At 35.7% G+C, this 20,929-nt stretch overlaps 1 protein-coding gene and 2 long non-coding RNA genes across 4 annotated transcripts in view; 1 reads left to right on the top strand and 2 right to left on the bottom strand.

The window, feature by feature from the left end:
• Positions 1–343: 343 nt before the first annotated feature.
• Positions 344–20,929, bottom strand: part of MARCHF11 (membrane associated ring-CH-type finger 11) — a 32,087-nt gene continuing 11,501 nt past the window's right edge. The window contains exons 3-4 of the mRNA XM_053964279.1: positions 8,061–8,253; positions 344–1,103 (exon numbers count right to left, since the gene is read on the bottom strand). Of these exons, the coding sequence (XP_053820254.1) occupies positions 781–1,103; positions 8,061–8,253 (516 nt within the window). The 3' untranslated portion in view covers positions 344–780. The remainder of the gene's footprint in view (positions 1,104–8,060; positions 8,254–20,929) is intronic.
• Positions 10,743–15,315, bottom strand: LOC128799704 (uncharacterized). The gene is made up of 3 exons (XR_008434804.1): positions 15,236–15,315; positions 14,762–14,839; positions 10,743–10,802 (listed from the first exon to the last, which is right to left on the bottom strand). It is a non-coding gene; the product is annotated as an uncharacterized LOC128799704 (long non-coding RNA).
• LOC128799697 (uncharacterized) lies at positions 15,413–20,586 on the top strand. Of its 2 annotated transcripts, none has more exons than XR_008434802.1 (3): positions 15,413–15,484; positions 15,657–15,798; positions 19,886–20,586. It is a non-coding gene; the product is annotated as an uncharacterized LOC128799697 (long non-coding RNA). The 2 variants fall into 2 exon arrangements; XR_008434803.1 differs by having other exon boundaries at positions 15,443–15,484; positions 15,737–15,798.

Here is a 20,929-nt window from a genome sequence, read left to right as displayed (position 1 = left end):
AAAATTAGAATGATACTAAAGATTCACACATTGCTAATTCCAGCAGTGCTGTTCAGAAGGTAATGTCACTTCTGTGCACAGGCACAGCACCAGCCCTCTCCAGATCTTACGAGACTTGAGAGGCAGTACAAGACTCTTCTCATGTCTGTGTCATACTTGAGTCTGATATCTTGCATGGACATCTGGGAGAGCTAAAAGAAAAGACTTCCCATCTTCTTTTAGGTTTTGTAGAACACCCACTGGACTTCCTACTAAAATGCAAAGGACAATATATCTCTCACTTACTTTCACACGCCTGAAATTAGCTACAAACAACAGCAAAATAAAGACAGAAAAGGAAAAATATTTGACTCGTGTCAACATTCTTATTCTTTTTGGAAGAATGTTGTCCAGTTTAATCCTCATGAAAGTGGAAAAAAATAACAGTAGTGGATTAAAGCCAGAGTTTAAGAAAATACATTTAAATATATCTTTTTACTTAAAAATGAGTTTCCTCATCATTCAAAGACCTAAGAGTTCAGCTATGTTACATACACCTCAGGTACAAATTGAAAAAAGATTCAATAAATCAGACTATATAAAAAGCAAGAGACTTTTTCCCCCAGAAAAAATGTATTTGTGTTTTATCTGATCATATAAAAAACATTAAATTTAAAAAAAAAAGAAGTGTATATATTTTTTCAAGTGTTAATGGTTTCACCATTCATCATAACTACATTCCGCCGTCCTGTATCACCAGGGCACATTATCCTTATCTGTGTAGCACAGTGAGCACAATCTTTACACTGAGGTCACTCTCATCACTACTTCCCCAGAGCAGTTATCCTCTGAAGAATCCTCCTGAGGTCTCATGCGGTTGAACAGGTGTAACAACACATAGCCACACTGAAATCTCGGTGAGGTTAACTGTGTTGGATGAACTAAACTTCTGTTTCTAAATGCAGTCAGTGGCAGCCACAAAGTCCTCCCTGCTGAGGATTCTCCTCGATTGCTCTCTTCTATGTCCGTGGCTTTATCATAATTTAACACATCCCAGTGTAGATTCACAGCTCTCCAGCGCTTAAACACTCGATAAACAGATGCACCTTCATGGACTATCAGTCCTGAAAGTAAGAGGGAAAAAGAAGTGTTTATACAAAATGTCAATGGATACCATTTTGAGAACAAATAGAGATTTAACACAATTTAATGACTCTAGCAATTTCCAGATGCAATTAAATTACTCATAACATTAATAATTCAAACAAACTGTACATATGCAATTTAACTGGTTATTCATTTGTTTGGGAGGCGGGGACATGCAGAGGAAATAAAGTTGTTCTGAATGACAGCTCAACATAACCAATACTGGAATAATTTGAGCATGCCAAACTAAATAAATTATTCAGATTTAAGTAAACCAATGCAAAACTGGCAGATTTGGATATTGACTGTTTATGCTAGTGCTGCCCTTGTTCATGGATAAGTACTATTTATTTACTGAGATTTGTACTGGTTTAAGTAGACCTTTAAGTAGGGTAGACCTCCTGCAATGAACAGGATAGTCCTAAATTTGTTTAAGAGTGTTTTGTAGAATTCAGTACAGATACTGACAAATTTAACTGCTTTCATATTCCCAGTTCAACTTCGGAGCACAGAAGATTTATGAAACAGCTGTAAATATAATGACTTTCCTCTCTTGTTCTTTAGAACAAGAAGAAATTAAATGTTATTATTAACTACAACGAGCGTGGTAAGGATGATATACTTTCTTCTTCAGTATTCAATAGGAAAAAGTTGTAAATTATCTTTTCCCTGAGATTCAGAAATCTTTTAAAAGGTCTTTCAAGGAAAATACAGAATTTCTGGAGTCCTCAAGAGAGCAATCTACTTATGAATTTCCATGTAACTAATATTTATGCCTATTGTATGCATTCAAGCAGCTTATTTAAATAAATGACTCTTTATATGTGAGTATTTCAAATAGGGATCTACTGGGGAGACACAAGGGGTTTCTGCCTTCTTACTAGCTTTTTCCTCAGCCAGCCTGGTTGAGGACACTTACACAGTTCTGAGCAACACCACCTGTTTTCTCTGGCTCCCTGCTTTGGGAAGAGAGCAATCTGCCTAGCCAAAAACATTTATAAATCTTTTGTCCAGTGTGCTCCTTGCCTAAGATTTTCCTATACATGGCCACATCTATAATATGATCTGTGGTGTCCTTTAGCCCAAGAGATTGTATATCACCCGTTTCTACACAGGAAAATTGTGATTTAAGTGTCTGAGGTCCTTTAGCATGATTAACTCATACCAGAAAGGAGATGCTCACAGAAAGATGACACAAGCTGAAAGGGTAGTAAAAATATTTACATGAACAGCAAACCTCATATTCAAGTGCAATGATTTGCAGATAGCAACGCCTACTCTAACATGTTTTTAAAGATCATTACACTGAAAGATGGAGAAACACAAAGCTTTCTTTCAGAAGGACATGATAGTGAATGCAGCATATCTGTAAGGCTTTCAAGTTGCCTAGAATTCATTGAAGTGTCCAATATAGCAAAAGTAGCACAAAACAAACTTAATTAAATAGTAAACATTCTAAATATATTTTGCAACAGCAAAGCATTTTAATGGAATTTTTTCTTGATTGCAAGATTTCTATCTTTATCTTCTCAGATATAGGTAAAGTAACCTGTCTTTAAAATTTATCGTAATAATTAATTGATACATAACTGTACTTTCAAGACTGGCTTGATTGTGCAAAAAAGAATAAATGTATTTGATTCTGTATTTGTACAGAATCTACAAACCAAATTAGCCATGGTTTTACTGCTGGGACAAAGATTAATTATTTTGTGTTCTTTTGGATTTCCTATAAAGTTGATAAAGGAGATGAGAATAATCTTCCTCAACCTGTTCCTGGAACAGAGCATTATTTGATCCAACTTCTCTCAAGTCTGTGATGAAGAAAAGTTAAAAGAACCTATTTACTCCAAAGTAAAGATACATGTCTGCACTCCACTAGAATCTGAACAACATATTTCAGAACAGAGAAGGAAGTATTTGTGAAAGGATCATTAAGGTACATAGTACATTTAAACAGTCAAAATATCTTCCCAAAATTACAACAGAAGAAGTTGTAGGATGACTTCTTTCAGGGAGCTCTTTTTTACTGTCTTGGGGCTTTCAGGATTTATTGAAATTATGTTTTCAAAGTTTTTAAACATTGGCAAGGATGAGAAATTTCCTTTATAGTGGAAGTTGTCAGTCACATATACTTTAAAAGAGCTACAAAACAAAGGATCAAATATTGCAAGCCTTGGCATAAAGTTGTCAGATTTGGCAGTGCTGAAGGAGAAAAGCAGCACTTTCATAATTCCTCTCATAAAAAGTTTTAGCTCCCTTCTTGATAGAGCTATAGATTGAAAAATACCTACATAGATGAGGCAAAAGAACTGGGGGAGGGGAAGTTCATGGCACAAACAGTTCCAAGACCACAACAAGAGGAACTCCAGGTAAATTTTAAATGCTAGAGATTTTCCAGGTCCAGAGGAGTTCTGATGCTCAACATATAAGTAGTTAGTCACTGGAGTGGAGCTGTAAGAAAATGGCAAATAATTGCCTTTCTCTTAAGGGTTTCACAGCAATGAAGGTAGCTATGAGAGAGAAAACAAGAACAAATCCCTGAAGAATACTGATTTGTTTCAAACACAGCACAGAGGACACAGCTGAACACTTGTAGAGGAAAAATATTTGTTTGACTCAATTCAATACTGTTAGCTGTTCAGATGTTCTGTCCAATTAATATCTACAAGGAACAGAGTTTTTGGATGATGGACCCATCTAAATGTTGTATGGTCCTAAGAAGACTTTACCTTTAGACTTTAGATTTTGTCTCTAAGATGGAGGGATTGCAATGGGACCCAGCCAATAGGATTACGAAGAATCTTAATTTTATTTTTTTTTTTATCTTTTTGCCAATTACTATTCTATTCTTTCACTGTATTCAGGGGTTTTCTTACCTCACAAGATACTTGACATTTTTTACTGCTGAATGTCTTTCCAAGCAGTCAACTTGTCTTATATTCATATTTGGTGGTATTAGGTTACAACTTTATCTTATTTATCATACTAATCTTATATATAATCATTTAGGAATGGTCCTCCCAGTAACATCACCAGATTTTATCCAGGGATGAAAGATCATTTTCAGAAACAGACTTTACCTCTGGAGTAATGTCATGTCTTAAAACTATTCTATAGCCCACAGATATAAAAAAAAGCAATCAATTGCTCACAGCATTAAAGTGAAACATAGCCATGCTAAAAATAGTAATATAATTCTTTATAAACTATTTAGAATTAGATCCAGTGTGGGAGAAAAAAAGACTGAGTAAAGACATATAAAGTGCAGCTAGATGTGTTCATTGTAAGTGACTTCAGCCTGTTCCTTTTTACAACCAAGGAGTTATAGGAATGTTGCAAGGCATCAAGTTCCTTAGCAGGGAAGAAAGAGGCTTTCAGAGGGCAATTCACACCCCACACTGGCTCCCATCTCTTACTCCCTTGCCACAGTACTACTGGCACCAGTCATGTGTCCAGTGCAATGTAACAACTACTTTTCACTGCTGGAAAAGGAGCAGCACTATTGTTCTGGGATTGCAAGTCAGCTGTTATTATTTGTGAGAGGTTTTGTTAATGTTAGAACCATTTATGACCAATAGTTATAACTATTTTCCAGTGAAAAAAATATAAAATTCTACTACTTTTCTGTTATGCAAAATAATTGCTAGGTTTAGAAAGTAGAATGGCAAAGGCTTGATATACTGTCCTTCAGTGAGTATGTAAGGGATTTATATTATTCATTCCTTTCATGAACTCACTCCCTTTGGTAATTCCTACATGGATGGTCTGATCCTAGCACTATCATTGGAATAGCTCTGGGTTTCACAGGCTGTAATTCTGCTTGATCAGGGTGTTCAAGATTTGCTTTAGGAAAACTTCAACCAATAGCAAATTTCAAAGAGAACAGCTTTACACTCAGCTTGGATGCAGAAAGGTACAAGGTAATGACCTGTAGGGTTAAAACCGACATTGATAAATAAAAACAATCCTATTGTCAGGAATAATTCTGGGAAAATTCAGACTAGAAGAAAGAGAACAGTGGATACCAATAAAACATGTACACTAGAATGAACAGAACATATTCTGGTGATCTATAATCCTCAGGGTTTTTCTTTTGTTGAAATGTAAAAACAAAGAAGTAAAATACAAGTTAGGTGTAATTTACTTAATAAGAAAGTGACTGGTGTGCTACATGTGATATAAAAGCCAATCATTGAGTAAATAAATTTTTATGTGCACATTTTTAAATATGTCATAAAAATATGTCAGTACCTTTTGGCAAACTGCTTTTAAAAATTATAGCAAAACATTTCAAAAAATGCTTCATACTTTTTGTGTGAAGATATCTACACTTCACAAACTAAGAAGTATTTGTATTGTTTCTGCAAAGGTGTAGGGAGGCATGACTGAAAGAAGGTGGAATAAATCTTGGTCATACCTCCAGTATCTCAAGCATTATCTTGAAATATGTGATGCACAGGAAAACCTGTATGTCTGCATAAATTTTTCATTGAAATAAAGAGAGATTACAGTGGGAGTAGAGATATTTGCTCACTGTAAATTCTGTTTAAAACTAAGACAATGCCATGGATGACTAAACACAAATGAAAGGAGAGGAGATCATAAGTGAGACCTGTAGCTGGTTAGAAGCATTACAAGCTTCATGATATAAGAGCTTATAGATAATAATGGTAAAATAAGTTAATTCCTTGGGAAGTCATCAGCATAATGGAAAGTATTTGGGGTTTTAAAAATAATTTATAAGTAATACTTACATATATCTATTAGAGAATTTTATTTGAAAATTTTAAATTAAAATGATCAATCTAAACCCCTCACTTTATCCCGGAAGAAAAAGATGAAATTGAATAAGGTTGACTATATTAATGAATACTTTTAAGAGTTAAAAGAAGTCCTGAGCTTACAAGCTAACAGAATGCAAATTACTTGAAATTATATGCAGAATAAGTGGGTCTGAATGAATCTGGATTACCAAACTTCCTCAATTACAAAACCTCCTCTATACAGCTTTCTGAATTTCCAGATCCAGTCTAGTAAATTCCTAAGTCATATCTGCAGTGAATTTTGTAATTACAATGCAGTGTCCAAATATATTTAATTGTAGTCACCTTTACATTTAAATTTTCATGTATTACTTATGACAGTTCTATAAAATATGCATTTATTAGATGACCTGCAAGTCAGTTTATCTGTGTCTTTGCTTTGCTCCTGCAGGGTGTAGTTGAGCCAGAAGCTCCATGTGAGGTACACATTTGTTCAGCAGCTTCCACTTCAGCAGTGGCTTGAGCCTAGCTGGCTTGAAAGGTAGCTAAAGGATGCACCAATCTATGGAAAGTCACCTTCCAAATATTTACGTCTATGGATAAATACAGTAATATTTCTGATCACCCACAGATATTTTTTCAGTTTAATCTGATTTAGGTGTTTTAACAGTAAAACAAATAGGGAAAATGAAAATAATTTGAAGTAACTGGTTATTTCAACTAGCTGATGCATACCAAAGTATTTTTTTTAATTGGAGAAAAAGCTCGAAACAAACCAGAATTACATATAAATGAAATGCTTGGAATGCCTGAAACACATGTTATCTTCCTTTAGTGTATTTTTAAACAAAAGAAAAGCCCTCAGTATTAAGTGTTAAGCTGGAAGAGGGGATGTTCAGAAATGACCATCTAAGAGGACATGTAAGCTGAGTCCTTTTATTCATTTAAAAGATGAGCACTTGTCCAAAGTATGAGATTCTGCTCACTTTTCTGTCTGAGATTTGGGTTCACAAAAGAAAGCCTGTGTTATAAAATATTCCAGAGCAGGCTTCTCTAACAAAAATGACAAAATGAGCAGAACTGCTTACATACATGAAATCTAAATACTTTCACTGTAATGGGATGGTTTCAATAAAAGACGATATGGCTTTACAGTTGAAGCAAAACCCTTGATATTAGGAATCACTCTGTTTCTTTGTTCCTTACAAAGCAGAATTCAGCACTGTCCCAATTCCCATATATAAGATTCAGGTAACATTTATCTCTCAGAAATGTCAGTGCAAACATCAGATGGTGTTTAACTTCTGGATTTTCTTGCAATTAAAATTCTGTGAATGTGGTTTAATGTAAATCATTATTACTAATTATGTAAATTTAATTCTCTAAATTATATAATTATGTAATATTTAATGTAAATTTTCTCTCCAAATAATCATAAATATTCTAACAATCAAATCAGGTTGTTTTACCAAATCCTAAAGAGAATTCTATTCAAATATTCCCAGGCCCAGTGTATTTTCAGAAATTTCAAAAGTGGTCAATACAGTGTTGCAGTAAAATGCATTCTCTTGTACAAGATTTCAGCTAAATTACTTGAGGCTTTTTAATAGTAAAGCAAGTTACTATAATTAGCACTGTGTGAGTGTTTCATAATTGTTTATGATGTGCAAAGAACTCATGCCTGCCTTCTCTGTTCTCCTCCATTTCTAGCACAGTGACCTATATAAATCTGTGCAACCTCATTTTGGGTGTGCAGTTTGATGACATCTTCAAGGGCTTCTTCTGTGCTTCATGATGGTACAATCTAATTCAAACTGGCATCAGAAGATGACAGTGTGTAATTTTACTAATTATTTTAATAATGTCTTTCATGTTTTCATCTGTTTAACTCCCTGAACTTTGCTAGTCACTTTATCAAGAAATTTAAACTAATCCTGTTCTCACCACTAAGATTTTGGGAATACACCGATGAATCTGAGAGTAAAGCTTCTTTAGATCTTTTTTCTCTACAATATTTGCAACACTGTAAAAAGCAGCACTTGCCAAAGGTATCATCTGAGAATAAATCTGCAAAGAACTGGAGTGATCAATTAGAGTGACCAATTAGAAAAATAGAAATAGTCACAGTCTTAAACCACAGTCTGTGCTGTTTAAAGATTTTGAGCTTACCTATGCATACTAGATCCATAAAACCATACATTCCATAGCAGATTTGAAAAAGGATGTCCTTTCTTTGCCATACTGCATAAGGGCTGAAGGCTGACCATAGAAGCCAAGTCACACTTGCTACTAAGAACAGAGATCCTAGGATTACAGCAACCATCTGCACTTTCTCAACCAGTGTTATAGTAATGCTTTGCCACTAAAAGAGAAACAAAGTTGTATAAGATAAAAATGTTATTGTCCATGGTTGCACATTCAACTCCATCTTTTCTCCTGAAATCAGAAATTATTTTAATATTTACACATCTCTTCATAGGTATTTACTAATATCCTTGATACTGACATTTTATATATCTTTCTTCCTATTTCACTTTTAAAGTGAAGCTAATAGTTGCTTTCCCATTTCCTCCAGTGTCACTATCAATACGATCTGGCTGTGAACTTCCGAAGAGTTTAATAGTTTTACTTCTGTTTTGAATATGTAGGCAAAAAAAAATATTAAGTCTTAGGAATGGAACTCTGTCTTTCATCTTTATTCATTCTGGCAATGAACAGAATAAAAAAGGAAGAATACTTTTTCAAATATGTGTTATGTTTGTGTGACAGGTTTCCTTTCCATCCCTCCCTCCTGAAGTGTGAAGCCATTTTCCACTTTCAGGCTTTTCATCAAAAAAGTTCCAGACATACCAAGGGAGTTGTCTTTCTCTGCATAAACCAGTGTTAACAGCAAAAAAGACTCCTGCAACCTAGTGTGGAAGCAACATGAAAACTCAAGAGGAGCCCTGAATATAGATAGCACAAATATTTCATTTCAGTGCACCCCAATTATGTCCATATTTCCAGGGAAGGCTGTATCTTCCATATGTGATGTGACCCTGGTTTATGGTGTTACAAGATTTAAATATAAGACAGTGTGCAGAAGCAAAGATAAGAAAAATATAATTCTGTTATAAGAGTCACAAAAACAAAACACAGCATAAGGAACTAATTGTTCTAGATAACCCTTAACATATATGGCTTTTCTTGGACATAATTATGTAAATTACTTTGGTAGACTCCCCACTCCAGCCCCATCACTCCTTCCAGGGCTGGTGTGAAGACTTTGTAGACATCTTTCCTGTAGATGTAGCCATCCTTCCTGTTCCTAATTTTGGATGTACCTGCCCCCTTCAATGGCTGCAATAGGGAACAAGTGGAGAAAGCTATTGCAATAAGTGTTTTCTTGCCTCTTTTCCCATCTGGTAATAATTTTTTGGTTTTCCTGTTACTTTACTAAAGCCTTCTCTTTTTTACAGCTGTTGGGTACCCAGCACCATATAATCATAGGATAAAATAATAATTCAGGTTGCAAGGGACTATGGGAGCCCTCTAATTCAACTTCCTGCCCAAAACACGATAAGGGGATGAGATCAGACCAGATTGCTCAGGGGTTTATTCTGTAATACCTTGAAAACTTCCAAGTATGGAGGCTGTTCAGCCTTTCTGTGCAACCTGCTCCATTTCTTGACTGTATCTGGGTTGAAAAAAGTTTTTCCTCAAAAACATTTTTTCTTATATTCATTCTGATCCTCTTTTGTCCCACTTACACTCTTCTTCCCATCAAGTACCACCGTGAAGAGCCTGGGTGAGCAACTGGTCCTCTGTCCCTTTCTTCTCTTTCAGCTTTTCCCATTAACTTTTCTACTGTAGCCTAATATGCACAATTGGTGCTGCATTCCATCTCTTCTTGCAACCTTCTGAATATAACAGTACAAAGAGATAGATATATAACAATTTGTAAATTCTCTGTCTTGAAATATTATCCCTTTATAATGAACTCATGAAATGCATACTAGCTTTTTTTATGGAACTTGAGGGTTTAGAATGGGGCTATTCATGCTAAATACTACCTTTTTATGTAAAACAACAATAGATACTAATTTCCTTTGTTAAGTCTTTTTATAAAGGTCAAAGAAGGTCATTAACAAGTGATGCATGACAGAATGGTGTGAGCTGTTCATGACTCTATACAGGATTGGAAGTTCAGGACTGAAATTCATTGAACATTCTTTAGACTCCATAGGGTAATGTAAGACAAAATTATTTTTCATTTCTCAGCTGAAGCTACATAGCATGACTTGGCAGAAAACTGTCAAAAATGCTGTTGGTTATGTATGTCTGTCTTCTTTCTTTCTTTATCAGTGTGAGACAGAACTGTATTAAATTTCTTTGGAATGCCTGAAATCAAAGTCCATTTACATGAAGTAAAGCTTTAACTGTCACAAAATATTACACTGTCAAATTCACAGAAGAAGCTGGCAATAAACTGAAGAGACGTGTATAAATGAAATAAACAGCAGATCTGTCACAGTGCAGTCTCAGTAATGCAGAAGTTCCTAAACTCATTTCAGTTTATTTTGATTTTCTTTTCTTTCTTTTTTTTTTTTTTTAACTTAGATTGCTCATAGTTAGTCTGCAAAGAGAGTGATGAACAAAAGGAAAAGCAATCCAAACATTTGGGATAAATAAAGTAGCATGCAGTCTAGATAGCTTATCCTCTATTCAGGTGTTGCCTGAAAACCAGTGTCTCTTCCTCAGTGTCAACAACTCCTACTACCCATTTCATGAGGGCTTTTTGTTAGGTTTTCCCAACTCTTTATTTCTATAAAAACTTGACCTTGAAAAGTTCTAAGAAACATAGATATGATCCTCACCTCTTCCTAGCCTCTTCTAAAGAATGTATTCTCATTATTTTGCTCTTCTCTTGATCTGTCAAGCATGCAAGCAATTGAATCTCTCAACCTCAATAAAGTCAGTAATTCCAAAGATTCAGCATATTAGCACGCTATCAAATTACTACAATTACTGAGAAAAAACACAAGCATTCCAGAGGTTGTTGTTCCTAAATTTTCTGCCTTTAAAAATGAAAGAACAGTTTAAAAAAAGAAAAACAACCCAAACCAACAAACCAAAAACCCCATCAAAACAATAAAAAAACAAGAACTCCAAAACAAGGTTGGATATTTTCTACTATTACCCAACTATTTTAACCTTTTTGGTATTCACTGTCTTTGTTCTACAAAATAAATTTTAGTCCTCCACCTTCTTCAGTATGAAGGTCAACAATAATCAAGAAATTAAAAAAATTTAGGATATTTTCCTCCCTATTAAGTTAAGGTGTTTGATGATATTCCATAGTAGATGGGTGAGGAAGGACTGTGTGTGTAAGATGGAAGACATTTTCGTGGCCTAGAAAATTTATGTAAAACCGCTAACTTGCCTCCTTGAGGTTGGCAGTCTGCCATAGGAATCCAGCACCCCAGGAGTGATGGGGTGGGATGGACTGGTGTTCAGCTCTAACATGTGATGAGCTTGGGGACATCATTTTCTGTGTTAGTCCTTAGTGCTAATGGCAAGAAGACTGTGGATGGTCCTGACAGTTAACTTACCCCAACAGAAATTTCCTCCTCCTTGCCCCTCTCCAATATGTTTGGTTTTGTAACAGTTTGAGATTGCCTCTTGGGAAATGAGTGTCTTAATTTTTTTCCCCATAAATTTGACTGAGTTTGGGTAGAAATTATAAAAAAGCAAGCAGATGTTCCTGGCACAGGTATATTTTTCACATAATGAAGGTGGTACTCTGTAGTTACCATGTTATTCACATGTGGATAGGCTTGGAATGTTCAGTCCTTTCTTAAACATGGCCAGCATTAGCCATTAGACAATGAGATGAACTGCACAAGGCTGTATTATTTGTTTGCTTTGCATTTCATTACAAGGCTTGTGAAGAGGAACTGGAGTTATGTGACACCGTTTGCTTGTGCCTGAAGTCTCACTCACAGCATGGCTAACACATGTGAGAATACAACTGAAAGAAATCCAGGAAAAGAAAGCACTTTCTAAGAGTGTTTTTATAGCATCAAAAGTCAGTTAAATTTTCTTTGATTTCTCACAGTCATTTTCCTTATTATATTCAATGTTATGTTATAATCACTTCACCTTTTAATGTCAAATTAATAGCTTACAAAGTCACAAAATAATAAAAATAATTCAGTGATAGTTAATGTTGAGAAATTGCATTCAGAATATAACAGTCTGAATTATTTAACATTGTAAATTGAATAATCACATTATTAGTGTGTCACAATTTAAATCCATTATTTCCACTAGTGTTTTTCTCCTTTTCTTCATATAACTTGCTTCAAAAATTTTTATCATTCATGATCATAAATAATATTATGACTTCCTAATTTGTTTTTGCTATTTGCTGTCTATACATTCCACAATCAGTAACAGTTATTTTAGCTAAGTATTTTGCCAAGTTAGGAAAGATCTAGGCAGGATTTTAGTGTCAGCTTCTGCAAAGTAGATGACCCTAAAAAAGAAGTATTATGAGAAAGATTGGAATTTTTGCTCAATAACTAGAAATGGAAAGGAAATGTGAAAAATTTTGTATCTATATAACTATAATAATACTCTAGGTTTCAGATAAAATTTTTTTTAATACCTCATTTAAATTTCTATGAAATAAAATCCTATTTTATATTCCTTCCCATAATATCTGCAGTGTTATGATGTTTCTGTTACGATGTACCATGCCACCTAGTTGCCCATGAAAAAAAAGCATTTTATTTTAATTTACAATGATGGCAAAAACTTCCTTTGAAAATGGTGTTTTAAACAAAATATAATTAATGCTTCTGATTTTAATGTAATACTGTCTACCCTTGAAAAGTTTCTAGACTTTTACTTCTACTGATACTTCATTATGTTTGGTTCTTTTAAACTTTTATTTACCACTGGTCTTCCCCTGATAAATCATTTGGGAGTATAGTACATTAATGGTACTCTAGAGTTCAAATTCTGATCCCAGAAACATTGCTCCTCTTTTCTTCTAAGGTTTCTGTCAAACAAAACTACAAATATAAGAAAATAATTCCTTATTTTTGAGGTTGAAACTTTCAGAAGTTGGAAAAGTATTTATTTGATGGAATAATTGTTAAAGAATAAAGTTAATACAGTTATGTGCATGTCCTTACTAACATAAAGGTGGATAAAATATTCAAAGGTCTGTCATTTTTGAGATAAATCAATATTAACTTGGCTTTGTTTTAATAATGCCTTGTAAAATCCCACTGATCATTGTATAATACAGGGCAGAAAAGTGATCTCAAAAGAACCAAGACTGTGCTTGTACTTAGAATACTTTGCATTAAAAACGTCTGCAAAGAAATGACAGGTTTTCCTACATCCTCCATAAAGAACATATGAAATTTCCTTATGGATACCCAAATACGTATCAGCTTCAACTGTACCAATTTATAATCCACCAAATTCCTTGAGCCAAAGAGCTGTTATGGGGTTATCCCACTCTGTTCTCTCAGAAACACAGTTTATTGTGGGCACTGCTGACAGAAACCTCTCAATCCCTTCACTCATTCTGGAATGAATATTTTACATAACAGTAACAATGTCTGGCTGTGACCTATTGTAACATAACATGATTAAACTGAAGACCAAATATAAAACCTCAAAAACCTTTTGTTAGATTGCTTTAATTGCTAGAACCAACTCTTACAAGAACAAGTTTTCTATTGTCATTCATTATCCATTACAGGATTTATAATCTGCGTACATATGAATAAAACTTACAGAGAAGCAAAAGAGCACACTGATTTAAGTCAAACAAATAATTTTTGAAATGGCTGTTCCTTACTTTATCTTGTTGGTAGTCTATGTGATTGATGATTAGGATTTCTAAAATGTCTTGCAGTAAGCACACACTGACTACATGATTCAGTAATGATAGTTAACTTACTGACCAGTCTGGACAGAAAATGCATAGTTTTGAGTACACACACACACACACACAATTAGAAATGTCATTTTTAGATATAGGCTTCTGTTTTTATAACTTTTTCTTAAAATAATCAATGTCACAAAAAATGCAGCACACCATTAATGCCTGCCTATTTTGATACATTATTAACACATAGAGGCATGATGCCCGTTATCTTTTCATCTGGCAGAGAGCTCATCAATACAGATAGTTTGGGCTGTATGTAATTTCTCTGTCAGCTTGGAAGGCTGCATCAGGATTTTACTTGGGGCATCCTGAAAACATAACATTTACCATGCAGATCCTGTCCATCTGTGCACCACTCAAGCAATTTAGTTGACAGGTCCTGGAAGTGCTGACTTACTGCATGTACACAACTGACTGAACATCTACACCTACACTGGGAACACCTTGGATTTCTGGCTGTCCAGAAGCTTTGGCATCCTAGTCAATCTACAAAATCTTCACATTCTATTACATTCACCTTTCAAAATCTTACTACATTCAAAGCAGAACAGTTCCACCTTTTATCTTACGATTTTTTAAATTATGTTAGAATCGGGATTTGAGACCACAAGCAGATTAGTCTTACATTATTCTTTCTCTGAAAAAATATCAGTATCTATTTTTTGCTGATGGCCAAAAAATAAAAGGAATTAGGCAAGACAGGCAGAGCTCCAGTGGAATATGCTGACACCCTGGTGCCAGGCTGCAGAGTGTGCCCTGCTCTTGTGCCATAGGGGCCAGCAGCAATGAGCGTCCCTGTGGCGTGGGACGTACCCAGGCAGGGGAGCTTCTCCACTTACTGACAGAGCTCCAGGAGCAGGCAAGTAGGTCGAGGAATATGGGAGTAAAAAAGAAAGAGTAAGTAAAAAAAGAGTTCATCTACCTTCCCTGGGACAGGCCAAAAGGGGCAGACAGAATGCATGATATGGAGGATTCCCTATCCTCTGTCCAATGCAGCGACCTAAATGATAGGGGACAATGGTGACAAGTTCCTGCTGAGCACAGTAGGCAAATCTCTGCAACTCCCTCCCTGCAGAATTTTGGGTTTTTTAATCATGGGTCAATTTACATGGTGTTGAGCCTGCCAGTGACAGGCAGGGTGCATCTGTCACAAAGCAGGAAAAGGATCTTTGCACAGGAGTTTTCAGGGCTCACTGAAGGAGCTTTAAAGTAAACTTGAAGGGAAAAGGGATAAAGCCGTGTTCGCTAGAGATCAGCCTGGGGGTAGCACACCACTGTTGGAGAGGCAGAGTGCTACGATGGTCCTTTGGTCTGCCTTCTCAGTAAGGCAGGAATGAAGATCTATGTATGTGTCAGCAACAGCACAAGTTATTGACACATTAGAAAACACAGAAACACCTGAAAATGGTCATGTAGAAATTAGGGCTTCTCCCCCTAAAAAAGGTGGTGGGACAAATAGCCCAACTGAAGTTCATCTGCAGCAATGCATGTGACAGGCAACAAACAGGAGGAGCTAGAAGCCATTGGGCAGCAGAAAAACTGTGACATCATGGAAACATGGTGGGATGACATGCACAACTGGGGTGCAGCAATGGATGTCTGCAAAATATTCAGAAGGGATAGGCAAGAAAGGAGAGTTGGCAAGGTAGCCCTGAACATTAGGAATGTTATGATTGTCTAGAGCTTAATGATGGTGCCAATAGAGTTGAGCATTTATGGGCAAAGATTTATGGGAAGGGGGACAAGGCAGACATCCTGGTGGGAGTTTGTTACGGGCCATCCAAGGAGGATGAAGACACAGATGAAGTATTCTGTAGGAAGCTGGGAGAAGTCTCATGCTTGCTAGCCCTTGTTCTCATGGGGGACTACAACAAACAAGATGTCTGCTGATATACAGCACAGCAAAGAGGAAACAGTCTAGGAGAGTTCCTGGAGGAAATGAGAAATATGTACTGTCAGGTAAATAATTCACAAGTTAACTTTTAACCCCTATGAGACTCAAACTAACTACTGATGAGCTACGCCACTAGCGTATATTTTCACCATATATAGCATATATTTTCACCAAATATACACATTCATGGAATGTGCAAAATACCGATGAGCTACGCCACTAGCTCAGTGGCGTAGCTCATCAGTATTTTGCACATTCCATGTGCACTGGCTTAGTGGCGTAGCTCATCGGTATTTTGCACATTCCATGGATGTGTATATTTGGTGAAAATTAAATTGTCATTCTGTGTGAATAAATAGTATTCCTACTGTAAAGTAGGAACTGTTCAATTTCTGTTTCAGCTGTATTGGAAATACTGAATTTCATTACAACCTACTGTGCTTTTGATAGCATTATCTGAAAATTAAATATTAATGACCGGAGGAAATGAATGTCTGCCATGGTTGTTGCAGTCTCTGCAACCTAAAGATGATCAGCAAAATTAAGCTGAAAGCTTAGCTCAAACATAGGTTGTCCTGTTATGATCAGATCCACATTCCTGGAAGAACACTGAGAGAAAAAACATTCAGTATAATTGCACCGAGGAAGTAAACCCCAGCAAGATCATAAATAAGTGATATGAAGGAGGTATTAACAATTTTCATGCCATGTAGTTACTTTGGGGGGTTTTGCCTATACAGTTCTGTATTTTGCAATTTTTGAACATGAATAGACAACATCAGAAAGGATTTTGGATTTGCTTTCTCCTTCTCTCCTGGGAAAAAGAACTGTGTAAATTCTAGCTAAAACAGCTAAAAAGTTGTTGACAACTTTTAAATGTAAAAAAAATGCTGAGCATGAGGCTAAGATTGTTCAGTTCATGATGATATTGATGCACTCACCAAATGTATGTAAAAAATTGCTCAGCATGGGGGGGCCATTCCACAAAAATACCCAGGGCACTAGTCACTATAGAGAGGGATTATCTGTTCTTCATCATTTCTGTTGATGCCTTTTTGTCTATCATGTTGAAAGTATTCAAGTATTAATTCTGGTTCCTTTACTGAAACTCACATTTCATTTGCTAACTCGACTTTGCTAAAGTGCTGGCTACTCTTTCTCTGTCTTTTTGACTCTATGAATAATTAAATAACTTTTACAACCCTTGCAAAAGGAAACATATAGAGTTTATCTGAGAATATTCTACACCTTAATGCTTGGTCCATTCCCTTATGAGAACCTTGCCTCAAACCCACTGCTCACCTGAGTTAAAGCAAAGTTTTAAACTTTCACCTTTAAGGATACTGTTGTAATAACTGCGATTTCTGCGTTATTCAGGATATTCAGTAGAAGAACTTCTTCCAAGTAATTTATTGGAACACTTCCAGTTCCCATACAATATACAGATGTTCACTGAACCAAAGGGAAAGCAAATGAAATTGATTACTCACATCATCTCCATAGGGATAAACAGGGAAATTATTTTAGCATGGTACAAAGAAAGTGTTACGAACTATTTCGGACACTGGCATTTTCAGTGGGCTCTGGATGCAGGAACAGAAGCCATGGAAAGGCTTTAATGGAAAAGAACCATAGAAACCAGGGTGTCATAGAAATTCACTTCATAGAAAGTGAAAGAATTTGCATGTAATTGGAATTTCAGAGTTCAATGTTTCCAGTTCACTGAAAGAAGACTGGAAGAGGACCCTCAGAATGTAGATGCACAAACACATTCAATTGGATAAGCACAGTTTCGTTGTAAAGCCTAATTTTGTTTAAAGTACATAATAATTAACTGCTTCCCACTATCTGCTTCTAGATACTCTATGAATCCAAAAACATGCAATCAAGTAACATCACCATGTATTGTCACTGGATTTCCCTGCATCCTGGAGCAACATTAGTCACAATAATTGTACAGTAGTTCTGGAACAAAGCAACTCCCCACCTTTAGTTAGGAAGATGCACCTTCCCTGTTCAGTCTTCTTCCTGTTGCTATAAGGCAATGATGTGTTTCAGCAATAAAAAATACAACCTCACCAGAAATCCACTGAGTACAAATACTGGCCTCTGCTACTTTTGGCCCTGAGCAAAAACTAATTCACAGACCTTTCATATGAATCACAAAATTTTCATATGAAAATAGGGAGGACGCTCATAAGAGAAGAAGCAATCCTGACTTCATGTGTTTCTTTGTAAGATGTGAAACAAAGAGAATTTCAGATTTTAATGGCAACAAAAAGACTCAAAAAACATGTCCTGAGTTCAGGCTGTTGCCTTGTCTAATCCCGAAGTAAGATAATGAGTATCTTGGATGAAGGTTCAAAGGCATGATGGTAAGACTACCGAGCTATTATATGCTAGCATGTAATCATGAAGAAGACAATCCTGGGTTCTGAGTTGTATGAAATCTGGCAGAGTCTGCTTGATTAAGTCAATTTGAATGCAATTTCTTAGATAAATAAGTCAAATAGATTGATTTTGTAGTGAATTAAATTAGCAATAAATCTTCACTTGAAGAGAAGTTAGTCAAAATTATAGAATTTTAGGCTGTACAAATGAATATACACTGCTTGAAAATTTGGCCTAGTGGAAGAATTAAGTAATTTATTAATTAATATATCACACATCATGTATAGTAACTAAAAGGCTTTAAAAATATGCATAATACATTTATAAGAATTAGTATAATGGATTCATGTTAATATTGTTATTAATAAGTATTTTTATTAAGTTGTTATTTAAATATATATTAAACAGCAAAATTTTAGCAGTCAATTGCATTAGATTTTTCAGGTACTGCTAAATAATCACAACTACACACTAATAGGTCCTGTTGTTTGAATCAGTACTAAATTTTTTCTAATAGTTTGAGTAGCCATGGTTTTGATCACCCACTTACTTATAAGATTCCATTTTTATAAAAACATTTAAGCTGTAGTACTTAATTACAGAAAGTGGCAATTTAGATACTACATATCATCTAATACTACAGCTCTATCTGTGAAAAAAGAGAATAGCTGCTTTTATAGTATACACTATATCAGAAACTCTCTATTTCTCTCTAAACATATCATGAATATGTCTGAAATCCCTTGGCATAATTAAATTAAATCACACAACATGCTTTTGAAAATTTCCAGCTATCTGACTTGTTACACTGTGCATCAGCAATCATAGTGCTGCAAGAAACAATGGTTGCAATACCAAAACTGCAATAGCCATTCATATCACTGTGTATATCACAAGTTATAAATTGTTCTTGGCTTAATGGTGCTTATATGGTTTACACATAACCTATGTACCATCTCTTGCAGTACAAACAGACATAAAATAAAAATACCATCAATTTCTCTCAAATACCAAAAGCACAAAAAAGAATGAAAGATAAGTACATGCTGTTCATATGGAAAACACACTTATGGAAGAACCACTTACTGTTCTACAATTGTAATTTTTAAAATTTATTACTATAAACACAGTCACATTTTGCTGTTTTTAGACAATAGTCCCCTCTTTACATTCACTAATTACATATGATGGAGCTATTGATTTTCTTTTCAGAACAGAAACTCGTAAGATTGTTCTACCTCACAGTCACCACTGTTTCTGGATTCCTTACCAATATTAACAGTAACACTTGAGTTCTGATTAAACTAGTTTAGGACACTTTTAGAAAAACACCTTAGTGCTCTGGTAGCATATAGGCCCTGGAACAATTTGCTACCCACTTGAAAAAAATGAAAGAAAATAGGAAGAAATTCTTTATTCAGAGAGTGATGAAGCACTGCAACAGGTTGAAGACCAGGTTAGATGAGATCCTAAGCAACCTCATCTACTGAGCGGCATCCCTGCCCATGGCACGGGGGACTGGAACTACAGGGTCTTTAAGGTCCCTTCCAACCCAAACCATTCTATGATTCTTTTTCACCTCTCTGAATGGAAAGAAATAGGGAAGAAGATCTTCAATAGGCCCTGGTTCTGCCACTGTAGTCAGACAAACATTTCTTGATATCCAAAGTTTGTGGGCAACTCATCCTTACATGGACGATGTCTAATGAAAAAGCACGGAAGGTTTCTTCAACTCAGATGGAATTCTCACTTACTCATTAGACTCTGGGAAACATTAAGCCTGTGAGCTGAGAAAGTGCAGAGCATCTAAGACTAGTGGCTGCAGACAGAGCTAATGGAACATGTCTCAGGGCTGTGAAACAGGTAGTGTAAGATCTCACAGCTCAAAGCACTCAAAGAGGTAAGTGGTTCAGACATCTGGTAGAGAAAGGACCTAATACTCTTCAGGTAGGTTTGCCCAGTCAGGCCTGGCTGACTTAGTAACTTATCCAGCATCCAACTCTGAATTATAGAAAACTGACTGTGAATCACTATCATAAACTATACTAAAAAAATCATTTAAAGGGGCAATATACTGACACCAGACTATTTTTTGCTATGCTGCACTGAAGAGAACTGTTTCTGTTGTATTGGCCTTAACTCATAGAGGATTCTAAGGGAGAAGAGAGATTGAAGGAATGCATCATTTCTCCAGTCAGGGAACTTGGAACGAGGTGTTGAAGGAGAAAGTTTGGTATTTTTTTGTGACTGTGAAAACAAGCCTAAGCAACTTTCCAATAAAAGAGCTTTTAAAATGGCACTTGGTGAATGCCTGCTCATGGTCCACCAAAATGAATCAGCCCAGACTCTCAACCAAGAAGATAACCAAGTCCAGTGCTGGAATCCTCCAGCAGGAAGCTAAGTAGCTGCAACTTTGGACCCACATCCTTTAGAGATGCTGATGGCCACAGACCGTCTGAACAGTCTTCCAGCTGTCTCCAAGCACATACAGAAGTTTTCTGAAAGTGCTTTTCCTTTAGTAAAGAAAATAAACATGAGATGTGCAAATTAACCATCCCTTTGGAGGCATGCAAATTCGTGTATGAATTTGAGTTTGTAATTAATAGTTAGCTTTCTAAAGTAATTTTCTTTTTATTATCATAAAACGTATTCTACAAAACTCTCTTCCCCTACAAGAGGGACAACAGAAAAGACAGGGAGAGAGCCCTTATCAGGGATAGATAAAGGCTTAGCAACTTTAAACTAAAAGAGAGTAGGTTTAGATTAGATATTAGAAAAAACTTCTTTGCAGTGACAGTGGTGAGA

The sequence above is a fragment of the Vidua chalybeata genome, chromosome 1 (assembly GCF_026979565.1).
Source record: "Vidua chalybeata isolate OUT-0048 chromosome 1, bVidCha1 merged haplotype, whole genome shotgun sequence".
Taxonomy (NCBI): domain Eukaryota; kingdom Metazoa; phylum Chordata; class Aves; order Passeriformes; family Viduidae; genus Vidua; species Vidua chalybeata.
This window is presented reverse-complemented; position numbering and strand designations above follow the sequence as displayed.